General features: G+C 38.1%; 1 protein-coding gene across 21 annotated transcripts in view; it reads right to left on the reverse strand.

Annotated features, from left to right (window-relative positions):
- The window catches only part of ST7L (suppression of tumorigenicity 7 like), a 106,301-nt gene that overhangs the window by 41,036 nt on the left and 40,258 nt on the right, over positions 1 to 25,007 (reverse strand). For 20 of the 21 annotated variants that reach the window (XM_017869701.1, XM_017869705.1, XM_017869697.1 and 17 more), the window contains 4 exons: positions 24,595 to 24,692; positions 24,213 to 24,327; positions 20,577 to 20,649; positions 19,247 to 19,349 (listed from right to left, as the gene is read on the reverse strand). In XM_017869701.1, the coding sequence (XP_017725190.1) occupies positions 19,247 to 19,349; positions 20,577 to 20,649; positions 24,213 to 24,327; positions 24,595 to 24,692 (389 nt within the window). Of the gene's footprint in view, positions 1 to 9,052; positions 9,086 to 19,246; positions 19,350 to 20,576; positions 20,650 to 24,212; positions 24,328 to 24,594; positions 24,693 to 25,007 lie in introns of all 21 variants that reach the window. The other variant, XM_017869717.1, reaches the window with a different exon arrangement.

A 25,007-nucleotide genomic window follows, 5' to 3' on the forward strand; every position in this document is an offset into this window, starting at 1 on the left:
TATTTTTTATTTTTAAAATTTATTTATTTTTTATTTTTAATTAAGCCATTTCCTACTGAAAAGAAGAATATAAAAATCATGAAATCCAATTTTGGAACAATATTTGTGGCAACATTCAATTCTTTTTTCTCTTATTTACATTTTATAGGTGAAAGAACTTAATTGTGGAAAAGTTCAATTAAATTCATATTTACTAAGTTCAAAGCACTATGGTTGTTAGGGAATACCAAAGAACACTCTGCCTGTTCTCTGGAGCTACATAATGCAATGGAAAAGACAGATTTCTTAAGTGAATAATTATAACAAGACTATGGTGAGTACTTTATTTGAGGTAGAAACAACGTACAAGGCCAAGTGCAGTGGCTCACGCCTGTAATCCCAACACTTTGGGAGGCTGCGGTGGGCGGATCATGAGGTCAGGAGATGGAGATCATCCTGACCAACATGGTGAAACCCCATCTCTACTAAAAATACAAAAATTAGCTGGGTGTGGTGGTGCCCGCCTATAGTCCCAGCTACTCAGGAGGCTGAGGCAGGAAAATCGCTTGAACCTGGGAGGCGGAGGTTGCAGTGAGCCAAGATTGAGCCACTGCACTCCAGTCTGGCGACAGAGTGAGACTCTGTCTCAAAAAAAAAAGAAAAGAAAAGAAAAAAAAAGTGCAATATATAGGAATACAGATAGAGGTATTAATTTTTTAAATTTAGTTTTTAAATAACAGCCTTTATTGAGATGTAATTCACATACCTTAGAATTCACCCATTTAAAGTATACAATTCAAGGATTTTTAATATATTCAGAGATATGTGCAACTATCGCCAGTCAATTTTAGAACATTTTCATCACTTCAAAAGAAAATCCTGTACCCTTTAGTTACAACTCACTTCTCCCCTACTCCCCTAACCCCCTTAAGCAACTACCAATCTATCTTATATCTCTATAGATTTGCCTATTCTGAATATTTCATACAAATGGAATCATTTTGTGACTGGTTTCTTTCACTTAGCATAATGTTTTCAAGGTTTACCCTTGTAGCATGCATGGTACTTGTGCCTCATTTCTTCTTATGGCTGAATAATACTGCATTGTATGTATAATACGTATGTCCTGTTTATCCATTCATCAACTGACAGATATTTGGTTGTTTTTAGCTTTTGGCTATTATGAATAATGTTGTTATAAGCACTTGTGTATAAGTTTCAGAATGAATATATGTTTTTGTTTCTCTTGAGTAAGTTCCATGGAGTAGAATTGCTGAGTCATATGATAACTCTATGTTTAGGAAGTATTATGATTTAGGGGCTAGAAATAAACTACTTGATGGGATTTGACCTGATATTTACAGATAGGTAGAATGTGGATGAGCGGACTGGGGAGTGAGGAGAACAGCAGGAGGACATAAACAAAGCACAGGGCCATCTTGAATAAAGGCACTGAACCAAGAGAGCACAGTGCAGGATGCATTTAATGTGCCTGTTAAAGAAGTTATAGTCTACCAATTCTTCTTCAGATACGAATCTAAATTCTTAAACTCCTAATGAAAATACTTGTACTAATATTATCATTTATTACAAAAGCAGTGTAATCACAGTTGCTATACCAATCAAATGTACTTGTTATATGTAGAAAGATACAAAGTTAACTATTTGTACAGCATCTTTACTATTAGTCAACTTAAAACCTTTGAAAACTTATTTAGTTAGCTAAATACTATCTCCAAAGACTGAGACCAGAATGCACTTGCCCTTCTAGAATAGGTTTGAAATTACCTCTTTGGTTCTAAACAATTTGATATCAAATTCTGTGTCATAAGATACAAATTATGTTAACTTCTCTTATAAAATATAAAAAGAGAAACACTCCAGAGGTGTCTCAAAAGATACATTCTCAGATTTCAAATTCTAGTTTCTCAGGTTGTTATACAAACTAATGGGATAACATAAATTAAAGAGCTGAATTTGTGAAACACTTTGTAAAACTGCTACAAGCAATAAGACTCTAGGAAGACTCTCAAAAAGCTGTAGTGGTTTCAAAATGTAAGCCTTAATTTATTCAATCAATATACATGTACTCCTCATATTGTATCTAAAATAATTTTTTGGTTTATGAAGTGTACCTTTCCAACAATTACTAAGTTTAATGCCCATCTTTAATTACTCTTACTCTTGATGTCTTTGGCTCTCTTCTCAAAGTGTAAGAATGTAGTCTGCTCATCAATTTATTTTAGCAGATGTCACAAACTATGAGATTATTTACTAATCCAGTTTGGGGACTTAACATTTCCCATTCAGTTTCTTAAAGGAATGCAGCAGAGGTTGTGTCCTGGTCAAGCAAAGCCCATTTGATGCCTGGTTGGGTTCTCTCCCCTTAGTGCTTTGGGCCTATATTCAGGAGGGTAATATTCTTTCTAATCCCCTCTAATCCTTGCCCATTTTTTTAAAACACAGTAAAAGATCACTCGCACCAGGCAGCTGTGGGAAAATGGACTCAAATAGCTGACCTCTGACATGACTCCTTATGTTCTTTGCAAGCGCACTAAGAGCTTCTTCAGTAGGAAGCAAAGAAAATGTGGCAATCACAGTGGAATTGTCATCATAAAAAGAATACTGAGTTTTCAGAAGAAAACTGCATAATACTTAAACCAGGTTCTTTCTATTAAAATTCTGTTTCATTTCACAGACAAGAGACAAAATATCCCAAATCATTTTCAGTGAATTTTAGAACTCAGAAGCCTGAAACCCCAACATGTTAAGTATTTAGTATGTTCGTAACCATTTAGCAAATGTAAGCAAAGATATTCAGTTAACAATTATTCAGTAAAACTTATATTACAAAAAATATCAATTTGATGTGAAAAAACACTTTTATTTATTTTTTTTGAGATGGAGTCTTGCTCTGTTGTCCAGGATGGAGTGCAGTGGCTCAATCTTGGCTCACCACAACTTCTGCCTCCCAGGTTCCAGTCATTCTCCTGCCTCAACCTCCCAAGTAGCTGGGACTACAGGCACGAGCCATGATGCCAGGCTAATTTTTGTATTTTTAGTAGAGACGGGGTTTTACTATGTTGGCCAGGCTGGTCTCGAACTCTTGACCTCGTGATCCACCCGCCTCGGCCTCCCAAAGTGCTGGAATTACAGGCACGAGCCACCATGCCTGGCAAAAAAAAAAAAATACTTTTTTAAACAGCAACTATATACCTAAATTTTTACTGTTTAATAATCTAAGTGATAATTCATGTGGTAAACACACATGGCAAACTTATTAATAAATTATACTTCAAGATTTTATATTAAAAATATTTTCTATTTAATCATTTTAAAAATCTTCCTTGGTTGGGCAGTGGCTCAAGCCTGTAATCCCAGCACTTTGGGATGCCAAGGCAGGTGCATCATGAGGTCAAGAGTTCAAGACCAGCCTGGCCAAGATGGTGAAACCCCGTCTCTACCAATGATACAAAAATTAGCCAAGCATGGTGCTGGACGCCTGTAATCCCAGCTACTCTGGAGGCTGAGGCAGAGAATTGTTTGAACCCGGGAGGTGGCAGTTACAGTGAGCCAAGACTGCCACTGCACTCCAGCCTGGGCAACAGAGCAAGACTCTGTTTCAAAAGAAAAAAAAAAATCTTCCTTATGCTAGCTTATTTTTTATTAAAAATAATTATTTGTTATTTATTATTATTGGTGGTCCTACCCACTAGCAAATATCCTTTCCAATTTGACTTTAAAACAAAGCAAGTTTTCAGGCCGGGTGCGGTGGCTCACGCCTGTAATCCCAGCACTTTGGGAGGCTGAGGCAGGCGGATCACTAGGTCAGGAGATCGAGACCATCCTGGCTAACACAGTGAAACCCTGTCTCTACTAAAAATACAAAAAATTAGCTGGGAGTGGTGGCAGGCGCCTGTAGTTCCAGCTACTTGGGAGGCTGAGGCAGGAGAATGGTGTGAGCCCGAGAGGCGGAGTTTGTAGTGAGCCGAGATAGTGCCACTGCACTCCAGCGTGGGCGACAGAGCGAGACTCTGTCTCAAAACAGAAACAAAACAAAACAAAAAAGCAATTTTCAATTCCTGATTAGACACTGAAATAAAAGTTGACCCCAAAATCTAAGAGAAAATTTCAATTTAAGGAAAAGGTGTATAAATTATAAGATTATTATTTTATCTCCTTCACAAACTGCTACTCAGGAATTTCCGCTACCCAGCATAGGCTGTAACTTATTACACTATAAAAACCATATCCTTAAAATTCTACTACCATGCCTAGCATATTACACAAAAAGCAAGTATTAAAATACTTATTGGCCAGGCATGGTGTCTCACACCTGTAATCCCAGCACTTTGGGAGGCTGAGACAGGCAGATCACCTGAGGTCAGGAGTTCGAGACCAGCCTGGCCAACATGGTAAAACCCCGTCTCTACTAAAAATACAAACAATTAGCCAGGCGTGGTGGTGGGCACCTATAATCCCAGCTACCTGGGAGGCTGAGGCAGGAGAATTGCTTGAACCTGGGAGGTGGGGGTGGCAGTAAGCCGAAATCGTGCCATTGCATTCCAGCCTGGGTGACAAGAGCGAAACTACATCTCAAAAAAAGAAAAAAAAACTTATTAACTGAGTTAATCTGATAAATACAGCTGAAATGTCTTCAAATTCAAATTTATATTTTAGTTTTACCAAAGATATATTTTAATTCTCTGGGAAAACTAAAACCAAATATAAAACAAAAAACTCTACTACCCAGACTTTAATTTTCTAAGAAGAATATAAAAGATTAAAAACTGACCGATGATTTTTTTTGTTTTTTTTCTGCTTAGTAAAGTATATGCTCAGTGTACAGAAATGGAAACATAACAAAGCTAAGTAGTAGAAAATAGTATGTTTGGAGAATAAAAAAATAGAGAAACTAAAGACAGGGCATGGTGGCATATACCTGTAGTCCCAGCTACTCAGGAGGCTAAGGCAGGAGGATAGCTGGACCTCAGAAGTTTGAGGTCCCTGCCTAAAACAACAACAACAACAACAACAACAACAAAACACAATAATTTGATTTATGTTTGTCTGGATTTTTTTTTTATGCATAATACATTTTGTACCTCCCTTCCTGTCTCTATACAGATCTAACTTTTTTTTTTTTTGGAGATGGAATTTTGGTCTTGTCCAGACTGGAGTGCAATGGCATGATCTCGGCTCACCGCAACCTCTGCCTCCTGGGTTCAAGCGATTCTCCTGCCTCAGCCTCCTGAGTCACTGGGATTACAGGCATGCACCACTGCACCTGACTAATTTTGTATTTTTAGTAGAGATGGGGTTTCACAATGTTGGTCAGGCTGATATCGAATTCCTGACCTCAGGTGATACGTCTGCCTCAGCCTCCCAAAGTGCTGGGATTACAGGCGTGAGTCAGCCGGCCAATCTAACATTTTTAATTGTTGTATGGTATCACATTTAAAGCTGAGTTATTTCATAATATAGTAAATACGGTCATGGTAAAATCATACTGTCATCTTTAAAAGGTAAAAAATGGTATTATTAAGCAAAACTTGTAAAATAGTTATGTAAACTGGCTTAAAAATTTCAAGAAATGATGGTTCTAAAATTTCACTTTTTTTTTTTTTTGAGACAGGGACTCACTCTGTCACTCAGGTTGGAGTGCAGTGGTACGATCATAGCTCACTGCAGCCTCGACCTCCTGGGCTCAAGCAATCCTCCTGCCTCAGCCTCCTTAGTAACTGGGACTACAGGCACATACCACCACATTTGGCTAACTTTTTTATTTTGTATTTTTGTAGAGACAGGGTTTCACCATGTTGCCCAGGCTGGTTTCTAACTCCTAGGCTCAAGTGATCCTCTCACCTTGGCCTCTTGAAGTGCTGGGATTACAGGTGTGAGCCACTGTGCCCAGCCTACTTTCTTTAACTTAGATAGACTTTTAAAGCAATGCAGTTCTAAACTACAGACATGTCTGTTTCCCAGTGTTTAATGAGTGTCTATATAGACTAGGAAGAGTATTGGACATTAAATGGTAAGACAAGCGCCCTGCTTTTGTTCACAGGGAACTAAGGGAGAAACATATAAACAGACCAATTAGAAAAAAAAAATATGATTGAGGTACTGAAGAAACAGAGAAGAGAAAGCCGTTATCTCTTCTTGGGAAAACTAGAAAAAAACTCCTTATAAAGGAGACAAAAGATGAGCAGGGTCTTAAAGAATGAGTAGAAATTTGCCAGGTAGAGAAGACAATGGCAGTGAGATATGTTGAGGCATGACCAATCCAGGGAACAGTGACAATGGACATAATGAGCAAAGCAGAACTGGCAAAGAGTAAGGCTGGAGACAGATAGTGGCCCAGAATATGAAGGACTTTTATAGGTGTAATACTAAGAGGTTGGTCCTTATCCTGCAGGCAACTGGGAACAAGCAGAGGTCTTTTAAGGCTTGCTATTTAGGTAGATAACTCTGGCAATAGCTGGAATGGAGAAGGGCTGATGGCAGAAAGATGAGTGAGGAATCTGTTTTAATAGTCCACACAAGAGATGGTAAAGTATTTGAGATTCTTTCTATATCTATCTCTATATGTTTAGAAATGCATAGAAAATATATACACCAAACAGTAGCAGGTGGTTACTTCAGAGAAGTAGAATTGGGAGGGAGAGAACAGGAGGTTTCCACTTTGTAAACATCTGAAGAGTCTGAATTTTTAAAAAGTACCTATTACTTTTGTTATAATAATAATAATATATTTTAAAAGTACAGGTAATGAAGGCAAACAAGGGTCAGTGATGGGGGGATGAGATAGATGGCTAGATCTGAAAAACATTTCAAAGGTTATAATATGAGTTGGTAATTTGGAAATGGCAGAGGTAAGCGTTAATGAAGAGGATAATGAAGCCATAAATCAAAATATAGAAATAAACGAAAGGCAGTTTGGCAGTTTGAAGAAAAGACTTAACAAATTTTTAAAATTCTGTTTGAGACACATTAAAGTGTTTGAGGTACTTATCATGTGATTTCCACAACTAGATGAAAATGCTAAGTCAACGGACAAAGAAAGAAGCCAGAGATAAAAGACACAGATTCGGAAATTATCAGCAAATAAAATATAGCTGATGACACAAACCAAAGCTGGGACCTAATATGTGCTATCGGACCTTCCATATTACCTCTGAATCAGCCTATTGTGTCTGTAATGAGAAATTGCTTGGGACAATTTTAACTAACATTCAACTATGAACAATACATTCAAATGAGTAAAACAAGAGAGTTTAGCCTCTTGCTTTTCACTAAAAAAAAATTATTAAGGCTCCTTTGGAAGCTATGGTTAAAAAGACATAATGATGTATGGTCTAGTGGTTTCTTTTATGACTCTAAAGCCCTATCTATGCTTACACTCAAATTTACTTTAATTTTGAACTGCTTTGATCTTTATAATTTATCTTTAGATTACTTTTTTCTATTACTTTGTAAATCTTACAACAGCTTTTGACCAAAAGCAATATAATTCTGACCTGAAGTAATGATAATGCTTTATAATCTTCGTCTTAAAAGCAGAGGTTAAAGAAAAATCTCTCTGAAGGCATCTGAAATTAAGGTACTTTGCTCTTGATCAGTCATGCACACAAAGAACCAATTTATCTCTGCAATTAGTTTTCTCAGTGCACATTCTATGAGATTGGACAGGCAGGGCGAATGCAGAGTCCACATTGGTATGTATTGGGGGAGACTAAAGACAGTTCTCATATAGAAAACAAACAGAACTGCTATGTGAATAAACTGAAAGAAAACATAATACTACCTCACAGTTTCAGGAGCAAAGTAAAGTGACTTATACTGAAGGGAAAAGGAGAGGAGGCTGGAGAGGGCACTTGCTACAAGAAACCTCCTTTCCACATCATCCTACAGAGCCACACCTCAAGATATAAGCATTTCATATCTCAACTCTTCTACTTAGGCCACAGTACAACACAAGGGAAAGGCAAAGGTTTCATTGTGCTCTAAGTCTGGGTCACAGACTTCAACACCACTTCTCCTTTGCTGTCTTTACTCCTGCTATGCCACTTGGAATGTCAACTGAGCACCTGTTTCCCTTTTATCTTTTATATATGCCAGTGTTATGATATAAGTAGTTTAGCCAATGAAATGCAAGCCTGCTGCTAAAGAGCTACTATCAGCCGGGTGCAGTGGCTCAGCACTTTGGGAGGCCAAGGAGGGTGGATGACCTGAAGTCAGGAGTTCAAGACCAGCCTGGCCAACATGGTGAAACCCCATCTCTACTAAAAATACAAAAATTGGCTAGGTGTGGTGGCGGGCACCTATAATCCCAGCTACTTGGGAGGCTGAGGCAGGAGAATCGTTTGAACCCAGGAGGCAGAGGTTGCAGTGAGCCGAGACCGTGCCATTGCACTCCAGCCTGGGCAACAAGAGCAAAACTCCACCTCAGAAAAAAAAAAAAAAGAGTTACTATCTTCTAGGGTGGATAAGACTTGTAACATTCTATGGGCTTCCATTTCTGATCAATCAGAACAGATTTTACTTTCTACGTATCAATTTATTTTTAAAACTTCCCCTGCACGTAGAAGTCTCCAGGTATAGTCTACTTTCTTGGCAGCACAACACTAAAAACAGTTTTATTGTAAAATAAGAAATAGTAATTTTTATTTAATTATTATTATTGAGACAGAGCTTTGCTCTTGTTGCCCAGGCTGGAGTACAATGGTGCGATCTCAGCTCACTGCAACTTCTGCCTCCCAGGTTCAAACGATTCTCTTGCCTCAGCCTCCCAAGTAGCTGGGATTACAGGCGCCCACCACCATGTCTGGCTCATTTTTTAAAAAAACATTTTTAGTAGAGACAGGGTTTCACCATGTTGGCCAGGCTGGTCTCAAACGCCTAACCTCAGATGATCCACCCATCTCAGCCTCCCAAAGTGCTGGGACTGCAGGTGTGAGCCACCGAGTCCAGCTAAAATAGCAACTTTTACATGTTACAGACAACATATTCCTAAATATGTACTCTGGTTACAGGGATTTACTAAACACACTTTTGTTATTGTTTTGTTTCTTACCGCTCTACTTTACTCTTGCCCGAAGGGCTTCTTCTGTAAGACACAAATAAACTGTTTTCAGGGTATTGTAACTAATTTAAATTAGTTATTACCTAACTATTATTATGTTATTAGCTAATTCAAATTAGTTAATTCCTAACTGTTTTCAATATCTTCACCATTACCTCATCTCAACAAAGGAATCCCCCAAACCTTATACATTCTAAGGCTACAAGCACTAAAATAACATCCACAAAGAAGCAAACACTGGAACAACTCAAAGAAGATGGGCCAGGCACAGTGGCTCATGCCTGTAATCCCAGCACTCTGGGAGGCCAAGGTGGGTGAACTGCTTGGGCCCAGGAGTTCGAGACCAGCCTGGGCAAATGGCAAAACCCCATCTCTACAAAAATTACAAAAATTAGCTGGGTGGCATGCACTTGTAGTCCCAGCTACTCAGAAGGCTTAGGTGGGAGGATCACTTGAGCCCACCAGGTTGAGGCTGCAGCGAGTCATGATCATGCCACTGCACTCCAGCCTGGATGACAGAACAAAACCCTGTCTCAAAAAAACAAAAAAAAAGGTAACAGAAATAAAGTGACAACCACCATGATAATCAATAATATTGCCTGACACTCAGACACCGTGTTAAGCACTTCACATACATTATCTAATTTAATCAGAAGGCATGATACTTTTACAATGCTTTCCATGCTAAGTCAAATTCTTTTTTCTTTATTGAGGTATAATTTTAAATACATAGATCCTAAATATGCAGCTTGATGAGTTTTGACAAATGTAGACAAGTAACGCCCAAATCAAGACATATTTTCTTTTATTTTCTTTTCCTTCCCTTTTTTCTTTTTTTTTTTTTTTTTGAGACAGAGTCTTTGCTTCCGTCACCAGGCTGGAGTCGCAGGTGCGGATACAGGCTCACTGAAACTCCCCTCCTCGGGGGACGGCGGTGTGTTTTTTGCGGGGTTCAAGTGTTCTCCCTCGCCTGCAGCCTCCTGCCATGCTGGAACTCACAGGTGCATCCCACCCATGCCAGCTACATTTTGTATTTTAGTAGAGATGGGGTTTCACCATGCTGGCCAGGCTTGGTCTCAAACTCTGACCTCTGTGAGTCCTGCCGCCTCAGCCTCCCAAAGTGCTAGGATTACAGGCGTGAGCCACCACGCCTGGCCATCTTCTTTCACTCCAGGGAGTCCTCCTTTCCAGTTAATGTCTCACCTGACCACCTGAGGCAAACAGTGTTTTCATTTCTACCACCACAGATCACTTTTTGCCTTTTCTTAAACTTCACATAAATGAAAACATTCAGTATATACTTGTTTAAATGTCATGTTTTTGGTTTTATTCATGTTTTGCTTGTATCAGTAGGTCTTTTTATTGCTGAATACCACTATATTGTAACTTATTTATCTATTTACCTGTTGAAGGACATTGGGATTGTTCCTAGTTTGGGGCTATTATAAATAAAACTGCTATGATATTCATGTTCAACTCTTCTTGTGGACATATGATTTCATTTCTCTTGGGTATATACTTTGGAGTAGGATTGCTGGATCACAGGTTGAAGGATATGTTTAATTGTATCAGAAATTGCCAGTTTTCCAAAGTGGTTGTACCATTTTCTAATCTTAGCAGCAATGTATGAAAGTTCTGACTTCCACATTCTTACTGCTATTTTATCAGTCCTTTAAATTTTAGTCATTCTGATAGATGTGAAAGTATTACTTCATGATTTCATATTGCATTTCTCTGATAACTAATGATGTTTAACACCTTTTCTTTTTTTGCCTGCTTCATTTTACTTTCATATAAACATCTCTTTATGTGTTATTGGACATACCAATATTTTCTTTTGTAGTATCTGTTCAAGGCTTTTGCCCATTTTTTTAATATTGTGGTTTTTTATATGTATATATTTTAGATGAGTCCTTTATCAGATAAACATATTACAAATATTTTTTTCCTGTCCATGGCTTGCCTTTTTGTCTTCTTAACACTAAGATGAGCAGACTTTTAAAATTTTGATAAAGTTCAATTTATAATTGTCTTTTCTTATAATTGCCTTCTATGTCCTAAGAAATCTTTCTTTACCCCCAGCTTTCAAAGCTAGTCTTAGATGTTTTGGTCTAGATGTTGTATAGTTTTAGTTTTTAAATTTAGATCAACGACACATTTCAAATTAATTTTTCTGTATGCTATGTGAAAAAATTCATGATTTCCCCTACCACATTTAGATATCCAGATGTTCTAGTACCATTTGTTGAAGAAGTTCCATTTCCCCATTGAATTGCATTGGTGCTTTTGTCAAAAATCAAGTGACAGTATATATGTGGATGTTTTGTCACATATATGACAGTATATATGTGGATCCATGCTGTGATTTTTTATAGTAATTATTTTACATTTGAACATAAAATAAAATTTAGAAGAATTCAGCTGTAGTATGCTTACTTTAAAAATCTTCAACAAAATATTACAGCAGGCTATTGTTAGATCTTAAAGTTGGACAACATCATTCTAACTGATATGTGAAGTGTCATACCAAGAATAGTTACATCTATAGTGATCACTGACACTCATGGATATAACATTTATAATTTCTACTCTTTGTGGGAGCTCTAAATACCCATGATTTATAGCAGCCATCATTTTGCTAAGGCACAAATTTGAATAATGTGCGTTGAGGTTTGTGCACACATGTGAATGATGTACCTAATGAATACATCTAGCAGCCTCTTCAGTATCCGTATCTCAGCAAGGTTTGTGACCCATTCTCATGTTTACATTTCATAGGTGAAAATAAATGTAATAGTGGTATTTTCAAATATGGATATTCACAATGGTTCTGGATCACATTAATCAAGAGTGTCAATGGTCTATGTAATAATAATGTTAAAGAATACCTTATAATAAAAAGAAAAATAGAATACCTTTAATTTAAAACAACAACAATAAATTTAGGCCAGGCACAGTGATTCAAGCCTATAATCCTAGCACTTCAGGAGGCTGAGGCAGGAGGATCACTTGAGCCCAGGAGTTTGAGATCAGCCTGGGCAACAAAGGGAGACCCTGTCTCTTATAAATAAACAAATAAATGTATAAATTAATTAATTAATTAAAAATTTAAAAATATGCAACTTGAACATATATCTGTCAAAAGAAAAAATACAAACAGCCAATAAACATATTAAAGTGATGCTCAAATATCATTAGTCATTAGGGAAATACAAAACAAAACTACAATGAAATGTCATTTCATACCCATTGGGATAACTATAACAAAAAAGACAGATAATAATAAGTGTTTAGACAAATGTAGAGAAACTGGAACTCACACATTGCTGAGGGAATGTAAAATAATGCAGTTACTCTGCAAAACAGTTTGGCAGTCTCTCAAAAAATTAAACAGAATTACTTACGATCTATCAGTTCCACTTCTAGGTGCATACGCGAAAGAAGTGAAAAATCTATGTCCACACAAAAACTTGTACATGAATGTTCACAACAGCATTATTCATGCTAGTCAAAAAGTGAAACCAACCCAAATGTCCATCAGTTGAATGTATAAACAAAATGTGGTACGATGGAATAGTATTCAGCCATAAAATGAAGGAAGTACTGACACATGCTACATTATGCTAAGTGAAAGAAGTCTGACACAAAAGGCTACCATTATATGATTCAATTCATATGAAAACTCCAGAATAGGCAAATGCATAAAGACAGAAAGTAGATTAGTGGTTGCGAGGGACTGAGGGGTGACTACTAACAGGTACTTCTTTCTGGAAAAGATTCCAGAAATAAATAGTGGTAATGATTTTACAACCTTGTTAATATACTAAAAAGCACTGAATTATATCCTTTAAAAGTCAATTTTATAGTATGTAAATTATCTCAATAAAAAAGACAGTATCGGCCGGGTGCAGTGGCTCACGCCTGTAATCCCAGCACTATGGAAGGTCGAGGCAGGTGGATCACGAGGTCAGGAGATTGAGACCATCCTGGCTAACACAGTGAAACCCCGTCTCTACCAAAAATACAAAAAATTAGCCGGGCATGTGGCACGCGCCTGTAGTCCCAGCTACTCAGGAGGCTGAGGCAAGAGAATCGCTTGAACCTGGGAGGTGGAAGTTGCAGTGAGCCGAGATCGCACCACTGCATTCCAGCCTATGTGACAGAGGAAGACTCCATCTCCAAAAAAAAAAAAAGACAGCATCTATAAAACCATTTGATGGTTGGATAAGAAAAGTATGAGATACCAGAATGAATGAAACAGAATGCTGTGGAATATTTAGAATATATGAAACATTTTCTACTGAAAATAAAACTGACAATTCATGTAGTAGCTGAAAGCTACATAACCTTTTTTGTGTTTGGCAACTAAAAAAAAACTTTACTGAACCAAAGCCATCACTCTACTTAGCTTGGTGTTTTGAAATAGCTGAATTGTCAAGTGCTTTGATATTTAGTTGAGGGGAAAATGGGTAAATTTCTACCTATAAATAAAAATGATGCTAAAATATTAAAGCGTATGTGTGTATGTATATCTATATATATATCTATATAGTTTTATTTATTTATTTGAGACAGCGTTTCACTCTTGTTGCCCAGGTTGGAGTGCAATGGCGTGATCTCGGCTCACTGCAATCCCCACCTCCCAGGTTCAAGTGATTCTCCTGCCTCAGTCTCCCAAGTAGCTGGGGTTACAAGCATGAGCTACCACGCCTGGCTAATTTTGTATTTTTAGTAGAGATGGGGTTTCTCCATGTTGGTCAGGCTGGTCTCGAACTCCTGACCTCAGGTGATCCACCCACTTCGGCCTCCCAAAGGGCTGGGATTACAGGTGTGAGCCACCACGCCCAGCCTCTATAGTTTTATTGAAGCATATTTTATATATCCCAAAATTCATGTTTGTAACCATAGACACATCTTGTACGTACTGCAAGTTCACTTCCAGACCACTGCAATAAAGCGAATATCAAAATAAAGCAAGTCACACAAATTTTTTGGTTTCCCATGGCATATAAAAGTTACTTTGCCCAGATCCACCAGAGCAATCACTATATATGGGACCTACGGCCTTACTAAATGTATTTCTGAAATAACAGGACTTCCAAGTCAAAATGACTCCTTGATCTGTGGGTTGCAGAATGGCTGTTGTGTTAGCAGTTATGAAAACATTAATCTCCTTGTACATCTCCATCAGAGCTCTTGGGTGACTAGGTACATTGTTAATGGGCAGTAATATTTTAAAAGCAATCATGTCTGAGCAGTAGTCTCAACAGTGGGCCTAAAATGGTGTGTAAACCATGCTATAAACAGATGTGCTGTCATCCAGGCTTTATTGTTCCATTTATAGAGCACAGACAGAGAAGATTTAGCATAATTCTTAAAGGCCCTAGGATTTTTGGAATGGTAAGTAAGCACTGGCTTCAACTTAAAGTCACCAGCTGCATTAGCCTCTAAGAAGAGAGTCAGCTTGTCCTTTGAAGCTCTGAAGCCAGGAAAACTTTTTCTCTCTAGCTATGAAAGTCTTAGTTGACATCTTCTTCCAACAGAAGGCTGTTTCATCTACTTTGGAAATCTGTTGTTTCTCAACATGAGCAAAGCAGGAAAAGAAAAGAGGAAAAAAAATTTAAAGAAAATCTTTTGTTTATTATATCTACCTTCATGGAATAAATATAACTCTAAATCAAAGAGGAAATTATAAACAAATTATAAAATATTTTGGGCCAAGGGAGGTGGCTCACACCTGTAATCCCAGCACTTTGGGAGGCTGAGGAGGGAGGATGCTTGAGGCCAGGAGTTCAAGACCAGTCTGGGCAACATGTGGAGATCCTCTATTTTTTTTTAAAAGAAAATATTTTGAACTAAATTATGTAAAAAATGTTGCTATAGTATGCAGCTAAAATTGTTTTTAAAGAATTTAAATTTTTTTGAAGAAAATATTTTGAACTAAATTATGTAAAAAATGTTGCTATAGTATGCAGTTAAAATTGTGTTGAGATAAGTTTCTAGATTTAACTGGGTATATCAGAAGAAAGGCTGAAAATTACATAGTTAAGTACCTATGTGAGAAGACACAGGAAATTAAAATAAAATAAACTCAAATTAACTTGAAGGAAGGCAATAAAGAGCAGAAATGAATGAACCAGAAAATAAATAGTAGAAAAAAATCAACAAAGCCAGAGCTAAGTTCTTGGCAAAAACAAGTAAGACTGACAAAACCCTAAGGAATTTGATCAAGAAAAATAAAACTAGCCAATGTTAGGAATTAAAAAGTGGGGCCAGGTGCCGTGGCTCATTCCTGTAATCTCAGCACTTTGGGAGGCCGAGGAGGGCTGATCACCTGAGGTTGGGAGTCCGAGACCAGCCTGACCAATATGGAGAAATCGCGTCTCAACTAAAAATATATAATTAGCTGGGTGTGGTGGTGCATGCCTGTGATCCCAGCTACTCAGGAGGCTGAGGCAAGAGAATCGCTTGAACCAGGGAGGTGGAGGTTGCAGTGAGCCAAGATTGCGCCATTGCATTCTAGCCTGGGCAACAAGAGCAAAATTCCATCTCAAAAAAAAAAGACATTAAAAATTGGGTATTATAACTAATCCTGCAAATACTAATATGGCAATAAAAGGATTTTATGAATACTTTATGTCAATACATTTGAAAATTTTGATGAAATAAATTTTTAGAAAATACAACTTACCAAAACTAACATAAGAAACAAAAAATTTCAATAGTTATGATATGCTTAGAAATTGAATTTGTAATTAAACTATTAAAGAAACGAAATTTGTAACTCAAAGTCTTCTCACAAAGAAAACTGAAGAATCAGATGGCTTGAATAACAAATTTACTAATCATTTAGGGCAGAAATAATTCTAATTTTATTCAAATTATTCCAGAGAATAAATAAACAGGGACCACTCTTTAACTCATTTATAAATCCAGAGCCAGGCACGCGTTTGCTCACACCTGTAATCCCAGCTCTTTGGGAGGCTGAGGCGGGCTGATTGCTTAAGCCTAGGAGGCGGAGGTTGCAGCAGGCCAAGAAGGCGCCACTGCACTCCAGCCTGGGCATGAGAGCAAGACACTTTTTTTTTTTTTTTTTTTTTTTTTTGAGACGGAGACTCACTCTGTAGCCCAAGCTGGAGTGCAGTGGGGGTGATCTCGGCTCACTGCAACCTTCCTCTCTAGGATTCAAGCGATTCTCCTGCTTCAGCCTCCCAAGTAGCTGGGACTAGAGGCACACTCCACCACACCTGGTTAATTTTTTTGTATTTTTTTGTATTTTTAGGGGTTTCACCATGTTGCCCTGGGTGGTCCTGAACTCCTGAGCTCAGGCTATCCACCCGCTTTGGCCTCCCAAAGTGCTGGGATTACAGGCGTGAGCCACTGCGCCCGGATTTTTTTTTTTTAATGGGACAGAGTCTCACTGTCACCCAGGCTGGAGTGTACTAGAACGATCTCGGCTCACTGCAACCTCTACCTCCTGGGTTCAAGCAATTCTCCTGCCTCAGCCTCTCAAATAGTTGAAGAGTCTGTCTTAAAAAGAAAAAAAAGGCCGGGCGCACTGGCTCACGCCTATAATCCCAGCACTTTGGGAGGCTGAAGCGGGCCGATCACGAGGTCAGGAGATCGAGACCATCCTGGCTGACATGGTGAAGCCCCGTCTCTACTAAAAACACAAAAAGAAGGGCGTGGTGGCGGGCGCCTGTAGTCCCAGTTACTCAGGAGGCTGAGGCAGGAGAAAGGCATGAACCCGGAAGGCACAGCTTGCAGTGAGTGGAGATGGCACCACTGCACTCCAGTCTGGGTGACAGAGCAAGACTCCATCTCAAAAAAAAAAAAAGAAAAAAAAGAAAAAATCCAGAAATACAGAAAAGTACAGATCAAAACATAAAGAAAGGGAGGAAATGAAGATAATTAATAAATAAGAATACGAATGAATAATAGTGGTTATCTTTAGGTAGGAAGGGAGGTTGTAATGGGAAAGGGCAGTCAGGTAGGCTTCTGTGGGTTGATAATGCTGTTTCTTGACCTCAGTAGTTTTCAAGCATTTACTTTGTAATAAATCATTAAGATACACATTTCTGTCTCATATACTTTGCTGCATGTGTAGTAGAACTCATAATAAAAAGTTTACAAGGCCGGGCGCAGTGGCTCATGCCTGTAATCCCAGCACTTGGGGAGGCTGAGGCAGGCGGATCACAAGGTCAGGAGATCAAGACCATACTAGCTAACATGGTGAAACCCCATCTCTACTAAAAATACAAAAAATTAGCCAGGCCTGGCAGCACACGCTGGTAGTCCCAGCTAGTCGAGAGGCTGAGGCAGAAGAATCGCTTGAACCCTGGAGTCAGAGGTTGCAGTGAGCCAAGATTCTGCCACTGCACTCCAGCCTGGGTGAGAGCGAAACTCCATCTAAAAAAAAAAAAAAAAAAAAAAACAGTTTACAGTACTCGCTCCTTATCCTCAGGACATATGTTTTAAGATTCCCAGTGGATATCTGAAACCACAAATAGTACCAAACCCTACGTACACCATGCTTTTTCCTCTAAATATATGCCCATGATAGAATTTAATTTATAATTTAGGCACAGTAAGATACTAATAACAATAACTAATAATAAAACAGAACAGTTATAACAATATGTTAATCTTGCATTTGGGGTCACTATTAACTAAAATAAAGGTTACCTGAGCACAAGCACTATGACAGTTGATCTGATAACCGAGTTGGCTACTAAGTGACTAAGAGGTGGGCAGCACAGTGTTGGATATGCTGGACAAGGGGATGAGTCATGTACTAGGCTGGATGGAGGGGGATGGCGTAAGATTTCATCAAGTTACTCAGAACGGCATGCAACTTAAAACTTATGAATTGTTTATTTCCGGAATTTTCCATGTAATATTTTCAGACAGAGGCTGACTGTGGGTAACTGAAACTATGGAATACAAAACCGTGGATATGGGTGAACCGCTGTCTTTAAATTTATGGAACCAGTGTCACTTAATGAGAGAATGGTATAAATATTTGTTGACTCTGTTTCTTGGACTTAAGTACTTTTCTTAAGCATATCTTTACTTACTCTAACAGGCTTACAACATCCTTTTCTTGGAAATTATCTTTTAGCGATTAATCTCTTTACTGTAACTCTTTAGCTTCCAAGCTCTATTAACACCCTTTCACTGGAATCAATAGCTATAATTACTTTCTGTAGTAAGGGCATCTATTCTTGAATTGTCTATATTTCCTAACATGGGGCATTGTTTGTAGAACTCCAATTTTTTTTTTTTTTTTTTTTTTGAGATGGGATTTCACTCTGTCACCCAAGGCTTCAGTGCAGTGGCGTGATCACAGCTCACTGCAGTCTTGACCTCCTGGACTCAAGCAGTCTTCTCCCCTTGGTCTCCCAAGTAGCTAAGACAACAGGAGCATCACCACGCCCAGATAATTTTTGTATTTTTTGCAGAGATGAGGTCTCACCACATTGCCCAGCCGCTAGTCCCAAACTCCTGGGTTCAAGTAATCCTCCCACCTCGGCCTCCCCAAGTGTTGAGATATAGGCATGAGCCACTGTGCCCAGCCTAAAACCCAAAATTTAATTTTGTGCTATAACATACAAAGATTAAGCAATAATTTTTATAACTGCAAGGTGTACAATATAAAGACAATCAAAGCAAGTATATAGACTCATCGGGGACTAAATAAGCATCAGCCAGTTTTTCTGGGAATTTCCACATCTGCTTCCTATCATTGATTATTTTAATCTGTTTGTCTTCAGACCCTAGTCTGAAGGGTCTACCCAACTCTAGTTCAAAACCTAGGCATCTGTCTAGAAAAAGCTTTCACAGTAACAGGAAATTTCATTTAGTGATATGAAACATGAACAATCTTTTATTAAGACCAAGCCATTATTTATTCTCTACAACTATACTAAAAGAACAGCTAAGTGAACACAGTTCAAATTATATTTTGACAGTAATTACAAAGCATATAGCTAACCATCGCTCCTATCTACCTTTCTAAATGCCTAAATGTTTCAACATTCCCTGTAAGGTGAATAATAAGCATCAAAATAGAGCAGACTAAAACAATTCTGCACCAAATTATGGTGACCCAGACTTTGGTCTACAAACTGTCCTCAGTTTGATAAACTTAAATAAAGGTAGTATTTTTATCATAAAATTTCTCACTTTTGGAACATGAGGATTAAATTCCACAGCTCTATGAATTGCTTCCACGGCATTAATTTCTGCTGTGCTTAATCCTCTTCTGGAGGCTGTTTCTAGAGAGAATCTACAAGAAAACCACAAAATGATAAATATGCTAAAAAAAAAGAAAAAAGTATGAATTTAGATAATATTACAGCCCCTTGAATCAAAGTTTCTGGAGATGGCCAAAAACAAAGCCAGAGGACTACCAAAAACTAAATAAATAAAAAATAAATAAAGCTGGCCGGACACAGTGGCTCGTGCTTGTAATCCCAGCACTTTGGGAGGCTGAGATGAGCGGATCACCTGAGGTCGGGAGTTTGAGAGCAGCCTGACCAACACGGAGAAACCCCATCTCTACTAAAGACACAAAATGAGCTGGGCATGGTGGTGGGTGCCTGTAGCCCCAGCTACTCGGGAGGCTGAGGCAGGAGAATCACTTGAACCCAGGAGGCAGAGGTTGCAGTGAGTCGAGATTGTGCCATTGCACTCCAGCCTGGGCAACAAAAGTGAAACTCTGTCTCAAAAAAAAAAAAAGTAAAGTCTTGTGGGTTCAGCATATAAAATAAGAAATAAAGGTCTTCAAACTTAGGTAAAGAAGGCTGTTAGGAGAAGTCCACTGAAGGTGCACTTTAGGAAAGGTAATAAAGTAATAAATGCTACACAGTGATATCCAGAGAATCTCATGAATCTAAGTACATTCTTACCAAATTCTTATTTCCGAGGACACAAACGGAAAATTCCATTCTAATTCATATCAAAGCATAAAAATCTAAGGTGAAAGAAAATGGTCACCATTTGGTTGGTTTCTGAGTATCTTATCTGAACAATAAAGAAAATTCACTAAGAGTAGCCAAAAACACAAGAAAAGCAGAACTCAGAATTATATACTCTAAGAAGAGATAACGTAAGCCTATTTCCCTACTACACACTTTATCATCATCATCATAGTTACTATTTACTGTGTGGACTTTCTTTCTAGGTATCGCTTTAGGCACTTACCACACATAATCCTCCTACAACCCTCCTGCAATATTAGTCTCATTTTACAGATGAAGGAGAGACTCAAAACGATTAACCTGCCTACAGTCCTATAGCTAGAATGTGGTAGAGTTTGAATTTGAGCTCAGGTTAGCTCTGAAAACTTTGCTCATTCCACTACATACAGCAAGAAGCCTAAAAGCCCAAGAAGATCCAGGGCTATTCAGAACGAAGTACAGTGGAAAACAGCATTGTTTAAAGTCAGTAGAAGACAAACATAACATTGAGTTTAGCAGTCTTTCCAAATCATTGTAGTTTTTATAACACTTACTTTTCTGAAACAGTCCTTGTCTTCAACAGTGCTGCTGTGTAACAGATTGCTGCTGACTTTGGAAGGCCTATATCTGTAATGATAATTTTCAATTTAGGTAGGAATTACAAAAAAATGTATTGAGACAATTTTTTAATAAGAATAATTCACGGCCGGCTGCGGTGGCTCACACCTGTAATCCCAGCACTTTGGGAGGCTGAGGCGGGTGGATCATGAGGTCAGGAGTTCGAGACCAGCTTGACCAACATGGAGAAACCCCGTCTCTACTAAAAATACAAAAATTAGCCAGGTGTGGTGGCGCATGCCTGTAATCCCAGCTACTCAGGAGGCTGAGGGAGGAGAATCGCTTGAACCTAGGAGGCAGAGGTTGCAATGAGCTAAGATCGTACCACTGCACTCCAGCCTGGGCAACAAGAGTGAAACTCTGTCTCATAAATAAATAAATAAAAGAATAATTCACAGTGCAATACAAATTCAATAGTTATATAGGAAAAACCTGGACATAATGTTGAAAAATCTATAATATAGTAGGAAAACCCCATATATGAAGTTGAAAAAGCTGAATCTGAATCTTTATCTTATTATTTACCAGTTAAGCATCTTTGAGCTAGTAGCAACTTGTTTGACCTCAGTTTTCACCTCTCAAAATAATGATATTTTCTGACTGAGATGAAATTATGTCTATGAAAGCCCTCTCTGCATGACGGCAAAATGCGCTCAACAAATGTTTATAATAACCTGCTTATGGATGGGCACGGTGGCTCATGCCTGTAATCCCAGCACTTTGGGAGGATGAGGTGGGTGTATCACGAGGTCAGGAGTTTGAGACCAATCTGGCCACCACAGTGAAACCCTATCTCCACTAAAAATACAAAAAATTAGCCAGGGATAGTGGCAGGTGCCTAAAATCCCAGCTACTCGGGAGGCTGAGGCAGGAGAATCACTTGAATCTGTAAAGCGGAGGTTGCAGTGAGCCGAGATCGTGCCATTGCACTCCAGCCTGGGTGACAGTACGAGACTCTGTCTAAAAAAATAATAAGAATAGTAAAAAATAACCTGCTTATAGTAAGTTCAGGGAAAAAGGCATGGTATAATTAGAACTATGTAAAACCTTCACCTATTCATAGAGAAAAACTAATATTAGAAAAAAATTAAAATATTAACAGTAGTTAAATCCAGGTTGATTCAACTAAGGATGATATTTTGTTCTTCCCAGATTTTGTATTTTCTTAAATTATTATTTTTTAGAAAATAAAAATTTCACCTGGAACTGTAGGTAAATGAATTATACAAATCATTCTTAAAAGAATGTCCAAAATAAGGCTATCAGAAGATGTTTTTGATTCCAGAATCATACTAGTAAACGGAGAACTAAGGAAATAAATTTGCTTTCAACTTCCTCCGGATTCTGGAATGATAAAAACTGGGACTCATGAAAATAACTGAAAATACAGAAGCATATCAACTTAGGTATGCTTTATTAGTTTCAGTTTTATTTTATTTTTAATGAATCAGGTCCTATTCCAATTTCTTATATTCAGTCCCTAAGCTTGCTCATCGTAAGTATTATAAGCAGGTGATGTATCCAGTAAGTTACATATGGAAAGAATTTCTCACAAATTTCTCCATAAGCCTACACTATTCTGAAGCATTGCTTAAGGATTCCAGATGTTTAAAAGAAATAAACTTCTCTTTCCAAGTATAACACATTTCAAACTTCCCAAGTCATGGGGATTCCCAAGCGAATGGGTAGGAACCTAAACAGGAAAATGTGAAAAAACGACTTTTTTTTTTTTTTTTTTTTTTGAGATAGGGTCTCACTCTGTCACCAGGCTGGAATACAGTGGCGCAATCTTGGCTCACTGCAACCTCTACCTCCCAGGCTCAAGCGATCCTCACACCTCAGCCTCCCAAGCAGCTGGGACTACAGGTGCATGCCACCGTGCCCAGTTACATTTTTAAAATATTTTTTGTAGAAATGGGTTCTCACCATGTTGCTCAAGCTGGTCTTGAATTTCTGAGCTCAAGCGATCCACATGCCTCAGCCTCCCAAAGTGATGGAATTACAGGCGTGAGCCACTGTGCCCAGTCTTCAACGTGACTTACATGTGTTCTCTTATAGTGAAAGATACGACCAGAAGTATAGTAACCCCAAATTTTCAGCTTGAGGTTAAAAGCTGATGCCTCTCTCAGGATGAGAAGAGAGGCTTTATGTCTTTAAAATTCTCCAAACTTCATGTGTGGTAAACTGATACTGTTATAACATAATAATAAAAATAGCCGCCAGGCATGGTGGCTCATGCCTGTAATCCCAGCACTTTGGGAGGCCAAAGTGGGCAGATCACGAAGGAGATCAAGAACATCCTGGCCAACATGGTGAAACCCTGTCTCTACTAAAAAAATACAAAAAAATTAGCCAGGCATGGTGGCAGGCACCTGTAGACCCAGCTACTTGGGAGGCTGAGGCAGGAGAATGGCGTGAGCCTGGGAAGTGGAGCTTGCAGTGAGCCAAGATTTCTCCACTGCACTCCTGTCTGGGCGACAGAGCAAGACTCCATCTCAAAAAGAAAAAAAGAAAAAGAAAAATAACCAACAGATATTGAATTGTTACCATGGAAGACTAGTGAACAAAGAAATCAAACACCTGGATTTGCCTTTTACTGGCTGGGAGACCTTACCCCAATACTTTAACCTTCTTAAACTCCAGTTTCCTTATTCAGTAATTGGAGACAGTAAAAATACTTGTCCCACCACATCATAAGACTACTATAAGGATCATATTATCATTGAACTTTGCAACTAAAAAGCATTGTAAAAATGTTATTCTGAATTGCTCTTATAGTATATACTGCTAAGCAACTTCTGTTAGCCTTGCTTGACACTCCAAAACAAATGAGGTACCCCCACTATGTGCACAGCACCCATACTTCTCCAATTATCTCACCAAACACGCTGTCTTCAATGTAACTGCTGCTCATTTGTCTGTATGTTCCACTAAACTGTAAATAAATTGTAAATCCTATGAGGGCTCCCCTTCCTTTTTTTTTTTTTTTTTTTTTTGAGACAGGGTCTTCCTCTGTCACCTAGGCTAGACTACAGTGGTGCAATCACAGCTCACTACAGACTTAACCTCCCTGGCTCAAGTGATCCTCCCACCTTAGCCTCCCAAGTAGCTGGGATTACAGGTACACACCACCATGACCAATAATTTTTATTTTTTAAAATTTTTTGTAGAGACAGAGTCTTGCCATGTTACCCATGATGGTCTCCAACTCCTGGGCTCAAGTGATCCTCCCACCTCAGCCTCCAAAACAAAATGCTGGGATTACAGGTGTGAGCCATCATGCCTGGCCTCTCATGTTGCCTTGTTCACTATCATATTCTGAATGACTCACTCATATTAGAAACAAGCACTCAATAAACAAACAAATAAATCTTGACAGAAGAAAAGTTCTTCCTTGCAGGATTTTGCTAATAAAAGTCCTGATAAAGAGGATACTTAATAGCAACCTTTGGGTGCTAAATACTGACTAGTAAGAACAGAAAGAGAAAATTAAATACTAGAATATAACCATATTTATAATTACATAATTGGAAAAGAATAACCATGCTATCAACTAAGGGACTATGACTCACCATCATATTTTGCTAGGACTGCCTGAACATCTGCATAGGCCTGTAATTCTAAAAGTGATTCTAAGAGATTTTCATGGATGTTCAACATGGTAAGAGGAGGAAATTCTTTCATCAACTGTATATTAAAAGGAAAAAAAAGATTAAAATCATAACAAAGGAACACAATTCAGCTGAGTCAGATTGATTAAAGTAGAAATTCTTGTTTCTTAACATAGCTGTGAAGAAGACCTAACCCTTAAGAAAGGCATATATTAAATAAATACCTTGTTCTAAAAACTACCAATTAAAATACAATGATTCTGCATTAAAATAATGGGCAACTTAACTAAATTTTTAGTTTCTGGAGGAATAAATGTAATAGTCCCATCATCAATTTACTTACATCTCTCATTATTTTTACTGCTTCTCTTATTCTTCCTAACTTTCTTGCACACATTGCCAATCTTCTTTTAATATATACCAGTACATTGGTATCTCTCCCTATTTAGAAAAACAAAAAATGATACAACTATCACTTTTGTATTGTAGGCTGCTATTTCATTAACAAGTCCATTAATTTTATTTGCTTCCGTTGGAAGATTCAATTAAAATTAAATTATGTCAAAATGGAAGAATATTAATGATGGCTACATTTGGGTGATAAATATTGAACAGGAGTGTTCTCTATTTTTGTGGATGTTTTAAGTTTTCTGTATTAAAACTTAAAATACACATTTAATTATTTTTGCCTCTAATAGTGACCTAAGTACGGTATATATAATTCGTGTATGATTGACAAGTTTATTTTAACATTAA

The sequence above is a fragment of the Rhinopithecus bieti genome, unplaced genomic scaffold (assembly GCF_001698545.2).
Source record: "Rhinopithecus bieti isolate Rb0 unplaced genomic scaffold, ASM169854v2 scaffold_3040, whole genome shotgun sequence".
NCBI lineage: Eukaryota > Metazoa > Chordata > Mammalia > Primates > Cercopithecidae > Rhinopithecus > Rhinopithecus bieti.